Raw genomic sequence first — 12,393 nt, 5'->3', positions numbered from 1 at the left:
TTCACTGGAAAAAAGATTTTGGCAAGACATGAAAGTCTTTTGCCTTGTCATATGATGCACCAATCCTAGATTACAGCCTCACCTGTGATCAGTTACTGATCAATCAGTTAGTGTTTGTGTATAAAAAGAACCCAGCACACCAGACCTTCACATCAACTGCAACTTGACCTCTGACAACATGCCTAAGATCCACCCTGAGACCAAAGCGTTAATTATCAAGAGGCTGAAGACCAGATCCACTGCTGAGGTGGTGACACCTTCAATGTGTCTCAGCGTCAAGTACAAAGAATAAGAAAAAGATCTGAAATGACTGGAGATGTTTTTGACAAGCCCAGGTCCAGCAGACGCTGCAAGACAACTGCTCGGGAGGACCGTTTGTTGATTAAAAAATCCACGGCCCCTTTTCCACTGCAGCAGACTCCACCAGGCCTGGTCACCTCAAGTCCCTGTGTCAACCACAACAGTTTGTAGAATTCTGTCTGGAAATGGCCTCCATGGTTGAATCAGTGCACAGAAACCAGCACTAAACAAAAGGCAATTAAAAAAAAACTGTGTGGCATTTGCCAAGGCCCACAGCCTGATAAAAGGATGGACACTGGAAAAGTGGCAGAAGGTGGATTTCTCTCAGATGAATCCTCAGTTGAATTACATCACAGCTGCCACAAATATTGCAGGAGACCTACTGGAGCCACATGGATCCAAGATTCACCCAGAAAACAGTTAAGTTTGGTGGCGGAAAAAATCCTGGTCTGTGGTTCCATCCAGTCTATGGGGTGTGTGAGACATTTGCAGGGTGGAAGGCAAATATCAATAACCTAAAATATCAAGAAGTATTAGCTCCTCTTACATTCCCAACCATAAAAGGGGTCAAATTTTGCAGCAGGATGGTGCTCCATCGCATACTTCTATCTCTACATCAAAGTTTCTCAAGGTGAAGAAGATCAAGGTGCTCCAGGACTGACCAGCCCAGTCACCAGACATGAACATCATTGAGCATGTCTGGGGTAGAATGAAAGAGGAAGCATGGAAGACAAAACCAAAGAATCTTGATGAACTCTGGGAGGCATGTAAGACGCTTTCTTTGCTATTCCTGATGACTTCATCAACAAATTGTATGAATCATTGTTGAACCGCATGGATGCGTCCTTCAAGCTCATGGAGTCATACAAGATATTAAATATGGATCTCACAGCACCACTACTTCATTCACTGACGTTATGCAACATATTTTTGTATTTGAAGTAAATTATTTGTTCAATTTTCTGTAGGCCACAAAACTTTTGTCTTGCCAAAATCTGACCTTTCTGTGTTCATTAAATGATCAATCTTTTTTCAGTGAAGCTAATTTTTTTTAGTATATTGAACATAATTTGGGAGGGTTTTAGCTTCATATGAGACATTTCTAAAACCAATCGATTAATTTAAAGTCAAGTTATAAGCTTTTGTTTCTACAAAATGGATAAGTGACAAGACTTTTGTCAGGGACTGTATATGAAGCAAGATATGTGGCATTATGTAAAGAAAGAGTATCCACTCTTTGCTGTGTGGACAGCTGTAAACTCTTGGCCTTCTCTCAGTGAGCTTCATGATGAAGTCTCCTGAAATTAAAAATATAAATTGGTAGTTTTAGTATCAAATATATTGAAATATATTGAAAAAACAAATTCTTTATTCTACATGCCCCACACTTGATGGTGAGGCTGATTTGTTGGAGTTAGTCTTATACAACAACGCCATCTGCTGGTCATCTGCAGCATCTGCAGCATCTGCAGCTGTTGTATAGATATGTGGCTGATGAGCAATTCTAGGACAGAAATATCCAAATGATTCTAGTGAAGGTGTATGGAGTTTAAAAACACAGTGGAGCACTTCTATTACCACATGACATCACAAGGTGAAACGGAATGTTTTCTGTTTGAGTTTTGTCAATTGTTTTAGCACTTCTTTAAAAAAAAAAACTTTATTTAGTTTGATCTTTTGATTCAAACCTGTACCTGAGCAGAGCCACGGGTGATCACATCATCTGAAACATTCTCATGAGTTCACACATTTGTCAGACTCTTCCTCACAACACTGAACACAGCTCTCACACATCATCACTGAAGTCACCTTGTTTTTTCTATAACTACAGCTCTGTTCTCATGTGCTAAAGGACTTTGACTCAAACTCTGTCACTTTCAGTACAGAAACTTCAATATAGTTTCTGCAAAAGATTTCACGCATGAGTCAAAGTGAGAGCAGGGCCTGAGCACTGAGTCCACACACTGAGTACATGTACAGACTACACACTTTCACATACATACAGTTTGATTGTGAAGAACACAGATTACACATGACCATACAAAAGTGTTGATATTCCAACAATTTTCTTCTACATAAATATTTTTGATAAAAAATTGCTAAATCTAATTTGTGGTAATGTACATTTATATTTGACACACTACAATACAGACAGGTTTTAGACAAAGAAGCACTTTTCCAGTTCATGTGTGTCAATTGTGAACCCAAAAATGAGACTGCACTAAACCAGGGCTTGTCTGTGGCTCCTGAGAGCAGACCTCAGGCTCTGAGCTGCTCTGTCACATGAATGAAAGAGCACAGAAAACACATGGGCAAAGTGGAAGAGTTTTGATGGTAAAACTTGTTTTGGGGAGATGATCGATCAGTTTTGAATCTAAAACTGCATTTTGTTGAGATTAAATTTTGTTTAGGAAAACTTAAAAATCCTGTTGAGGATTTTGGATTTTGTGAGAGCTGTTTTGCAAATGTAAATTTTCCATAGATAAAAGTGCCAAAACGACTGAAAAAAACTGTAAAGCTAAAGAAAATTGTGAGTCACTTGTGAAAAGTGTCGATTTCACTTCTAATAATTGCTGAGCCTCAAAACCACAAGAACACAGGAAGTCCTTTTGACAGATCTCTCTCTTCCTCTTTCTCCCTCTCTCTCTCTTCTGGCCCTCTCCCCCTTCCTCCCCCTTTTTTCTCCCTCTCTCTCTTCTCCTTATACGCTTCCTCTTTCTCCTTTGTTCCACCATCTCTCTCCCCCCTCTCTCTCCTTTTATTCTCTCTACCCCACTATCTCCCACCTCCTCTTTCTTTCTTTCTTTCTTTCTTTCTTCTTTCTTTCTTTCTCTCTCTCTCTCTCTCTCTCTCTCTCTCTCCTCTCTCTCCATCCCCCCTTCTCTCTCTCTCCTCAGTGACGTAAAAGAATCTCGTCTCTTCGCGGAGAGGAGAGCAACAATGGTGAGTGATCCACATATATATTATTATTATTATTATTTATTGTTCTAAAATCAAATGTTTTAAGTGTTTTTTTTATTTTATTTTATTTTATTTTTTAAATGTAGTTATTTGAGTAATCACTTGGACTTCTGCTTTGACTGTGCAGGAAGTCACAATCTGGAGATAAAGAAGCCAACGGAAGACAGCAATCCGGTGGTAATAGAAGTGATAGTAGTAGTGATAGTGGTAGTAGTGGTAATCAATAGATCAATAAGTATTAGTGAAAATAGTGGTAGCTGCAGTTGCAGTAGTTGCAGTAGTAGTAGTAGTAGTAGTAGTAGTAGTAGTACTTACAGTAGTAGTAGTAGTAGGTTTAGTAGCAGTAGTAGTAGTTGCAGTAGTAGTAGTAGTAGCTAGCAGTAGTAGCTGCAGTAGTAGTTGTAGTAGTAGTAGTAGTAGTAGCAGTAGTAGTAGTAGTAGTAGTAGTAGTAGTAGTAGTAGTAGCATTAGTAGTAGTTGCAGTAGTAGTAGTAGTAGTAGTAGTAGTAGTAGTAGTAGTAGTAGTAGTAGTAGTAGTAGTAGCAGTCAGTAGTAGTAGTAGTAGTAGTAGTAGTAGTAGTAGTAGTAGCTGCAGTAGTAGTTGTAGTAGTAGTAGTAGTAGTAGTAGTAGTAGTAGTAGCAGTAGTAGCAGCAGTAGTAGTAGTAGCTGCAGTAGTAGTTGTAGTAGTAGTAGTAGCTGCAGTAGTAGTTGTAGTAGCAGTAACAATTGTAGCAGTAGCAGTAGTAGTAGTAGTTGATGTTTTTGTTGTAAAAGTAGTAGTAATAGTAGTAGTAGTAGTAGTAGTAGTAGCAGTAGTAGCAGTAGTAGTAGTAGTAGTAGTAGTAATAGTAGTAGCAGTAGCAGTAGTAGTAGTAGTAGTAACAGTAATAGTAGTAGTAGTAATAGTAGTAGTAGTAGTAGTAATAGTAGTAGCAGTAGCAGTAGTAGTAGTAGTAGTAGTAACAGTAATAGTAGTAGTAGTAGTAATAGTAGTAGTAGTTGCTGTTTTTGTTGTTGTAGTTGTGATTGTTTAGTTGTAAAAGTAGTAGCAGTAGTAGCAGTGGTAGTAGTAGTAGTAGTAGTAGTTGTTGTTGTTGTTGTTCCTGTTGTAAAAGTAGTAGTAATAGCAGTAATAGTAGTAGTAGCAGTAGTAGTAGTAGTAGTAGTAGTAGTAATAGTAGTAGTAGCAGTAGCAGTAGCTTTAGTAGTAATAGTAGTAGTAGTCGTTGTTGTTGTTTTTGTTGTAAAAGTAGTAGTAGTAGTAGTAGTAGTAGTTAGTAGTAGTAGTAGTTGCTGTTGTTGTGATTGTTTTTGTTGTAAAAGTAGTAGCAGTAGCAGTAGTAGTAGTAGTAATAGTAGCAGTAGCAGTAGTAGTATTAATAGTAGTAGTTGTTGTTTTTGTTGTAAGAGTAGTAGTAATAGTAGTAGTAGTAGTAGTAGTTGTCATTGTCGTGATTGTTTTTGTTGTAAAAGTCGTAAAAAGTAGTAGTAGTAGTATTTGCAGCAGTAGTAGTAGTAATAGTAGCAGTAGTAGAAGAATAAAAACAAAATACATAATAGCAGTAAATGATGTGACTTAGTACAAGTGGCAGTTTTTGTTACTAATGTGGTAGTAGTAGTACTAGTAATAGTTGTTGTAGTGATATTTAATGAACTAGTAGAAATAGTAGCAGTAATTGAAGTAGTAGGAATATTAAAGTAGTAGTGGTCATATGTCCACAGTCATGAGGTCCAGACTGAACAGAGCCCAGGCGAGCTGGAGTCAGGAGGCACCCAAGGGAGCACACCCCTACGGTGAGATACACACAAATGATTTTTTAATTGAATTTTTTGCTCATTCTTTCACATTGGGGATATCAGTTGAAAATCTTACTGTCTGTTAGGGTTTTATAGTGTATTACTGTTTGATCTTTACAAACCACAGTGTCTTTGGAAGTATGATACAAAACTTCACACTACAACTTCACAAACCTGATGCGATATGCAGTAGTTTCATTAGCGGGATGCATGCTGAATGTGTTGATACTGACCTCTGAAGGGGGAATGACTTAGGCTACATCCACACAACAATGCTCCTGATTTTTTCTTTTATGGACTGAAAAATATTCTCATCCACACACGTGTCAGATCAATATATATTCACGTCCAGACGACAACGGAGCACTGAGTGATAATGATGTAATACATCTGCCACACCTGTACGTGGCGTTTTTTGGTCAAAACAGTGAAGTTTGTATTTGTTTTGGCCTTTCGTCCACACAGAGCCGGTATTTTGGGTGGGCAAAAGCTGAGTTTTTTGAGAACGGGTTCCAGAGTGAAGAAATCTGAGAACACCGGCGTTGCGTTGTCATGTGGACAAACAAGCTGCAGCTTTTGGAAAACAATGACGTCATGATCCCGTCATTACCAGGGTTCTCTGATGCAGTGAAGCCTGCAGCTCTCAAACTTGCCTCCGCTCACTGCAAGAACATGGCTGAAATGGGACAGATGTAGCCCCACAGAGCTGCTCCTGTCGCCCAGCAACCGAGACATGCTGCTAGTGCTAATGCTAACAACACGCACTGGGCGGATTACGCACACAGATTAGTAACAAAGATTACACAGTTAGCGTAATACAACTGTTGCATTTGGAGACCAAGTTATTCTAATAATTCTCTTCCAAATCTTATGGCTAAAAATGAAAACTTATGTTTAACTTTTGCAAAACAAAATGGCTATATTTTTGGGATACATCTGAAAAAAAAAAAAAGTAATATTTTCCTCGGTACAAATGTCAGTAACGCGTTACAAAGCTTTTTGAACCTGGATTGAAGTGGTGGGTTTTTCTTCATACAAGCTCGCTAAAATCATTGCTATATCAGATGCGCCCACGTAGACTGTCGGGTGACCACGGGCGAAAAGGGGCATGGGACTAAACGCAGCTGACGCCCGATTGAGCCTTGCAGACACCTACGGGCTCGGGGTTCTCTCAGGGGCAGTCCTAGATTCCAAGTTCTAGTCCAACATTAATCCTGGTTTAGTCCTGGTTTACTCCTGGTTCAGTTCTGGTTTATTCCTGGGCACATATTACGCTTCTTCTTTTCTCATCTGTTCTTTTCTGATGTTATTTCCTTGTCACAAACAAACCAGGAGTTGTGTTTTGTTTCATTCACAAATGTTTAACATACAAACTGCACATTTAGGCTGAGAAAACACTGTTCCACCTTGTGACGTCATATGGTAAAACAGGATGAACATCAGTTTGCTTTTAGAACACACAGGTCCACAACAATGGCAGCTGTTCAAATGGTGGAAAATGTTTCACAATCTGATCACTGACCATTCCAAATCTCCATCCTGATTTCATTCTATTCAAAGCACAGCCCTGATAAGAGACCCTTTACTTTGTCCCACTAAATGAATAAAGCGTTAGAGCATTGATTTGGCATTTCTCTTCTTGTAACTTTCACCATTCTGCTGGGAGAACAACACATTCACCTTGCATATAGACCAGGTTCTTAGGAGATCTCTGGAAATCCAGTTCAGATCCTGGTCCAGATCCTGCCTCTGCCACATGACCCACACAGGGAGAACTAGAGTAGGACTACTAGGATTTTTGGATTCATGATTCATCCAGGATTTGTCATTTTGTGGGAAACTGAGCGACGTTTGTTTGATGGAAGATTCTTTTTCCACATCAGGACCAGGAAATGTGACTTGAATGTGAACAGAGCCCAGTGCAAGAAACTAAGAGCTCTGCTGCCTCCTAGTGCTGAACAGGGACAATTACAACCAACACATCCAAACCACTTGATTTCTAGAGGGGGTTTTCAGGTGGAGTTTGCATGCTCTGCCTGTGTCTGCTCGTTTTTCCATCAATCTAAATCATGCACAATATAGACTGAATCCTCCAGGATCCTGGGTCAGCTCTGGTCCACTGGTCCAGACACGTTTAACCCAGACCTTTCAAACCTTTTCTACCATGTGAATACTAGCAAAGGTGGGTATAGTACTGCAATACTTTTACTCCTACTTATAGTGGAACAGTACTCTAATTTCAGTCAAAACTGTGGTTCCTCTTTTCACTGTGAGTCTAAAGTGACAAAATCTTTATGTTGACAATGTGAAACGATTTAAACATTTGTGTTTCTTCCACCAAAACCAGATTTTGTGCATTATTTCATGTTTTGTCCTTCCAGTGAAACAAACTGTAAATGAGATGTTAGAGAAGTTACTCTTATTAGAACATTTTCTTGGATCACTACTTTAAAATTAATTTGAAGTAATATTATTCACAGAGTTGTTGGCCACTCTACCTGCCTCTGCTGATTATGTTTTTTGAGAGCTACGAATTATATTTAGATTTAAATACCTTGAACTACTACAGATTTAAAAGATGTGTACTGTTTATGTACTGTAAATCTAAACCAGGACTTAACAGATCAAACCAGTTCAAAATCCAACTGGTCAAGACTGAGACTAAACCAGGACTAAACCAATAAACACACATGTCCTTCTAGAAAGAGCCTGATGAAGATGATGTTTGTTGATACGTTTAGAAATCCTGTCTCCTCACACCAAAGCACTGTGGCACTACACTGATCCTTTACACTGTGTTCCTCTTTGATTCTCTTTTGGAGAGTTTGACTTGTGCCCAATGACCCTGTGTCTGTGACTGTAAACTGTCACACACTCTCATTTCAACTCTGATAAAACATGTGTGTGTCTTTAAGAGCTGCCACTTCCTCCTCACATCTACACAGAGCTGTGGGTGTGGCTCCTCCCACAGCTCTCACTCCACTCGTAAGTTTTGCTTGTTTCAAAGTCCAAGTGTTTGTGATCCAGGAGAGATGGCGCAGAAAACACTTGACCAAGAAGCCTTTTCCTGCTCCGTGTGTTTGGATCTACTGAAGGATCCTGTGACTATTCCCTGTGGACACAGCTACTGCAGGAACTGTGTCCAACAGCACTGGGACCAAGAGGACGACAAGCAGCTCTACAGCTGTCCTGAATGTCGCCTCAGCTTCAGCCCCAGGCCTGTGTCCTGGTTAAAAACATCATGTTAGCAGGTTTAGTAGAGCAGATGAAGAAGACAGCGCCCCCTGCTGCCCGCTGCTATGCCGGACCTCAGGATGTGTCCTGTGATGTGTGCACTGGGAGGAAGCTGAGAGCTGTCCAGTCCTGTCTGCAGTGTGTGGCCTCTTACTGTGAGCGCCACCTACAGCCTCATCATGAAGCTGCAGCGCTTAAGAAACACCAGCTGGTGGAGCCGTCTCACACACTCCAGAAGAACATCTGCTCTGAACACCACAGACTGATGGAGATGTTCTGTCGGAGCGACCAGCAGCTTCTCTGCTCCCTGTGTGTGGACCAACATGAGGGTCATGACATAGTGGCCTCTGCCTCAGAGAGGGCTCAGAGGCAGGCAGAGCTGCCGGCCAGGAGGACCCTGCTGCTCCAGAACCTCCAGCACAAAGAGACAGACCTGAAGAGGCTCCAACAGGAGGCCCAGGACATCAGACGCTCTGCCCAGACAGCAGTGCAGCGCAGCGGGGACAGCTTCACACAGATGGCCCTTCTCCTGGACAAAAGACGCTCTGAAGTGGAGCAGCAGATCCGCTCCCAGGAGCAGACCCAACTGAGCCGAGTCCAAGAGCTCCAGGACCAACTGCAGCAGGACGTGAGGGGGCTGAAGAGGAGCCTCTCTGAGCTGGACACACTGGCCCTCACCCAGGATCATAACCAGTTTATACAGGTCTACACTTCACTGTCCCCACACACACAGAGCACAGAGACACACACCATTCACACAGGGGACTGGAGCTACTTTGAGGAAGTGACCAGAGCTGTGTCCAAGCTCAGAGACACACTCCAGCTCACTCTGAGTCCAGTCCAGGTTTTACTGCCACCAGCTGAACCCAGCTCCAGAGACGACTTCTTACAATATTCCACAGAAATCACTCTGGACCCAAACACAGTTCACAACAGACTGTCTCTGTCTGATGGAAACAGAAGAGTAACAGTTATGAGTGAAGAACAGAGTTATCCAGATCATTCAGACAGATTCAGCTCCTATGGACAGGTCCTGAGCAGAGAGAGTCTGACGGGTCGCTGTTACTGGGAGGTGGAGTGGAGCGTGAGGTGTGCTCGTATAGCAGTTTCATACAGAGATATTCAGAGGAAAGGAGGCTCTATTGAATGTGGATTTGGAGACAATGATAAATCCTGGGCCTTACGGTGTGAATCTAACAGTTATTCATTCTGGTTTAACAAAGTCCAGTCCCAGGTCTCAGGTCCAGTCGGGTCCAGAATCGGGGTTTACCTGGACCACAGTGCAGGGGTTTTGGCATTTTACAGCGTCTCTGAAAGAACCATGAGCCTCCTCCACAGAGTCCAGACCAAGTTCACTCAGCCTCTCTACACTGGAGTCTGGTTTGGTTTTACTGGAGACACTGCACATTTCCATAAACTCAAATAGCAGCTTTGTTCTCCACAGTTTAGAACCAAATTTGTGCCTTTTTTTAAAAAACTAATTTGATAAAGTTTAAAATGATTTTTGTCAAGGTTGTCCACAAAATCCTTGTTTAGACACTGATAGATTCTAAAACTAGTTTCAAAACTAGATAAAACATTAGAACAATGAATAAAATCCTGAGTAACTTTGTAATGGTCTTGGTTTGTATCAGAAGTAGAATCATTGTAAAGACATGATGAAAATGACATGTTATTGTTCATATTATTAGAAAACTAAACTCTTCACATTTGTATTATTATATTATTCTCTATATATTTTACATCAGACACTGTTTTAACTTGATTAGAACTTTTATTTCCAATGTTGTTGCTCATGTAAGTGTGTGTAAATGTCATGTCAGACTGGAGCAGTGATGGTGTGTGTGCTCTGTGTTTCTGTGTGTACATGGAACTGTGTTTTGTGTCGACTTGAATCAGAATTGTAAAAGTTGCTCAGGGCCACAGAATGAGGAACACTGGTTATATAATGATGAAGACAAACAGCACCATCTTTACACTGGAACTTTTCAATCACAAATACATTCTGAAATCAATCTGTTTCATGTGTTTTTTTCTGTCTCAAAATCTAGAATTTATTACAAAAATAGTGAGATTAGAAAATAAGAAAATGTTTGTCTCAATGGGGAAATTGTAATGTTGTAACAGCAAAGTACAAGGTGGAAAGCAGTGGAATAAGAATGCCACGGATTAAAATAGGCACGTTAAAGACGACCAAAAAAAAAAAAAAAAAAAAAAAGCTGACGAGATCTGCATCATTAAATATTATTATCATTGTTAACAGCGCCACATACAGGTGTGGCAGATGTATTACCTTGTTTTCACTCTGCTCTGTTGTCATCTGGACGTGAATATTTATTGATCCAACACATTTTTCAACCCGTAAAAGAAAGAAGAAAAAAGAAAATCCAGAAGCTTTGTCATGTAGCCTTAGAGCAAAGGGTCAGGGGACTCAGGGTCAAAAGCAAAAGTGAAAACTTTGACCTTATATGGTGGTATTCTGAAAGCCAGATGTTGGTTCTTGGTGTGAAAGTTTTTGTGGAGTAATAACATCTCCATGGAGACCCTCTACCAGAAAAGTTACACCGTGCACCTTTAAACAAATGACAAATATAGGAAACAGTGTATATGTAGAGGTAATTATATCTGCATATTGTTTTTTTCTCACCTGTATCTTCAGATGAGCTGCACACTCCTCTTCTCCTCGTGTCTCCTCCAAACATATCCCATCAGCCATCTCTCCTAACACAGACAGTAAAAGAAGAAGAGTCTCCTGCAGGACCTGGTTTAGATCCAGGTCCAGACTCTGGTCTAATCCCGGTTCTTCCCAGGAGCAGTCCAGTGGTCTGCAGGAAGATCAGACCTGTCTCCTGGCATGGACTAAACCAACTTTCACCAACCAGGTACAAACACGAAAAATCATTTTTCTCATTCAGAATTTGCAGCTGATGTCATCAAAATTCCCTGGGTTTAGGATGAGCTTTAAATGTTTTAAAACACTGTGCTTTTTCCATTTTTTTACTGTTTACTGTTGACCAAAATGTATTCTAAATTCATGAAAGTGTCCACCTTTGGCAGATAGAACAGCTGAAAACACTCGTAGCTCGTTCTTTTTACAACAGAAATTAAATATTGTTCAGAAAGTTCTTCCCAAGTCTGTTGCAGAAGTTTCCATAAATGTGTGGCACTTGTAGGTTGCTTCACTCTTCTGTCCAGTTCATCCCAAACCAGCTCCATGGGGTTTAAGTCTGGACACTGTGCTGCTGCTGGACACTTCATGTTTTCAAATTCACCATCTTGTTCTTTTTTCCTGAGGTCGTTTTGGCAGAGCTTGGACTTGTGTTTTGTTCTTTTATCTTTTTTTTTAACCTCTGTCTGTTCAGTTCTTACCTTTGTACCATTTCAAGCTCTTCATTGGACTTGCACGACTTGAAATGCAATAAATAATTGGAAAAAGTTTGGTGTTCTAAAACTTTTGAGCAGTAGTGTAGTTGAAGCTACAACAGGTGAGATGATTCGTCTTAAGACTCTCACATAATATTAGAAGTCACAAGCTAGTTTTTCAGATAGTCAGCTCTCTTTCAGCTTCTGATTTTGTGTTTAAATGAATAATGGAAAAAATGGATAATGGCCATTTCCCGTTTCTGTGACTTAAACTGCAATGTCGGACTTTTGCTCCACATACAGACTAAACCAGGACTGAACCAGGACTAAACCAGGACTAAACCAGGTCCGACCAGACCGGAGCCAGACCGGGACTGAGACCAGGACTTAGACCGGGACCAGACCAAGACTGAGCCTGGGACCAGGACCAGGTCTGAGACCGGGACTGAGCCCGGGCCTGAGACCGGGACCAGACCAGAACTGAGACCAGGACTGAGACCGGGAACAGGACCGGGACTGAGACTGGGACTGAGACTGGGACTGAGACCAGGACCAGACCAGGACAGAAAACGGTTTAGTCCTGGTTTAGTCCTGGTTCAGTCCGTATGCGTTGCAAAAGTCCGTCATTGCAGTTTAAGTCACAGAAACGGTAAATGGCCATTATCCGTTTTTTCCATTATTAATTTAAACACAAAATCGAAAATTGAAAACACAAATCGTTATCCATTTTTTCATTT

General features: G+C 40.9%; 1 protein-coding gene and 1 pseudogene across 2 annotated transcripts in view; both read left to right on the top strand.

Moving 5' to 3' along the window:
- Positions 1 to 3,161: 3,161 nt before the first annotated feature.
- The window catches only part of rubcnl (rubicon like autophagy enhancer), a 27,913-nt gene continuing 18,681 nt past the window's right edge, over positions 3,162 to 12,393 (top strand). Inside the window, exons 1-4 of one of the 2 annotated variants that reach the window (XM_020931678.2) lie at positions 3,162 to 3,243; positions 3,389 to 3,438; positions 4,985 to 5,056; positions 10,953 to 11,175. In XM_020931678.2, coding sequence (XP_020787337.2) covers positions 4,987 to 5,056; positions 10,953 to 11,175 — 293 coding nt within the window. In that variant the 5' untranslated portion in view covers positions 3,162 to 3,243; positions 3,389 to 3,438; positions 4,985 to 4,986. The remainder of the gene's footprint in view (positions 3,244 to 3,388; positions 3,439 to 4,984; positions 5,057 to 10,952; positions 11,176 to 12,393) is intronic. The other variant, XM_055154113.1, reaches the window with a different exon arrangement.
- Positions 7,999 to 10,312, top strand: LOC129409000 (tripartite motif-containing protein 16-like; annotated as a pseudogene).

The sequence above is a fragment of the Boleophthalmus pectinirostris genome, unplaced genomic scaffold, assembly GCF_026225935.1.
Source record: "Boleophthalmus pectinirostris isolate CB_2022bp ecotype Guang Dong unplaced genomic scaffold, ASM2622593v1 HiC_scaffold_1, whole genome shotgun sequence".
Taxonomy (NCBI): domain Eukaryota; kingdom Metazoa; phylum Chordata; class Actinopteri; order Gobiiformes; family Gobiidae; genus Boleophthalmus; species Boleophthalmus pectinirostris.
This window is presented reverse-complemented; position numbering and strand designations above follow the sequence as displayed.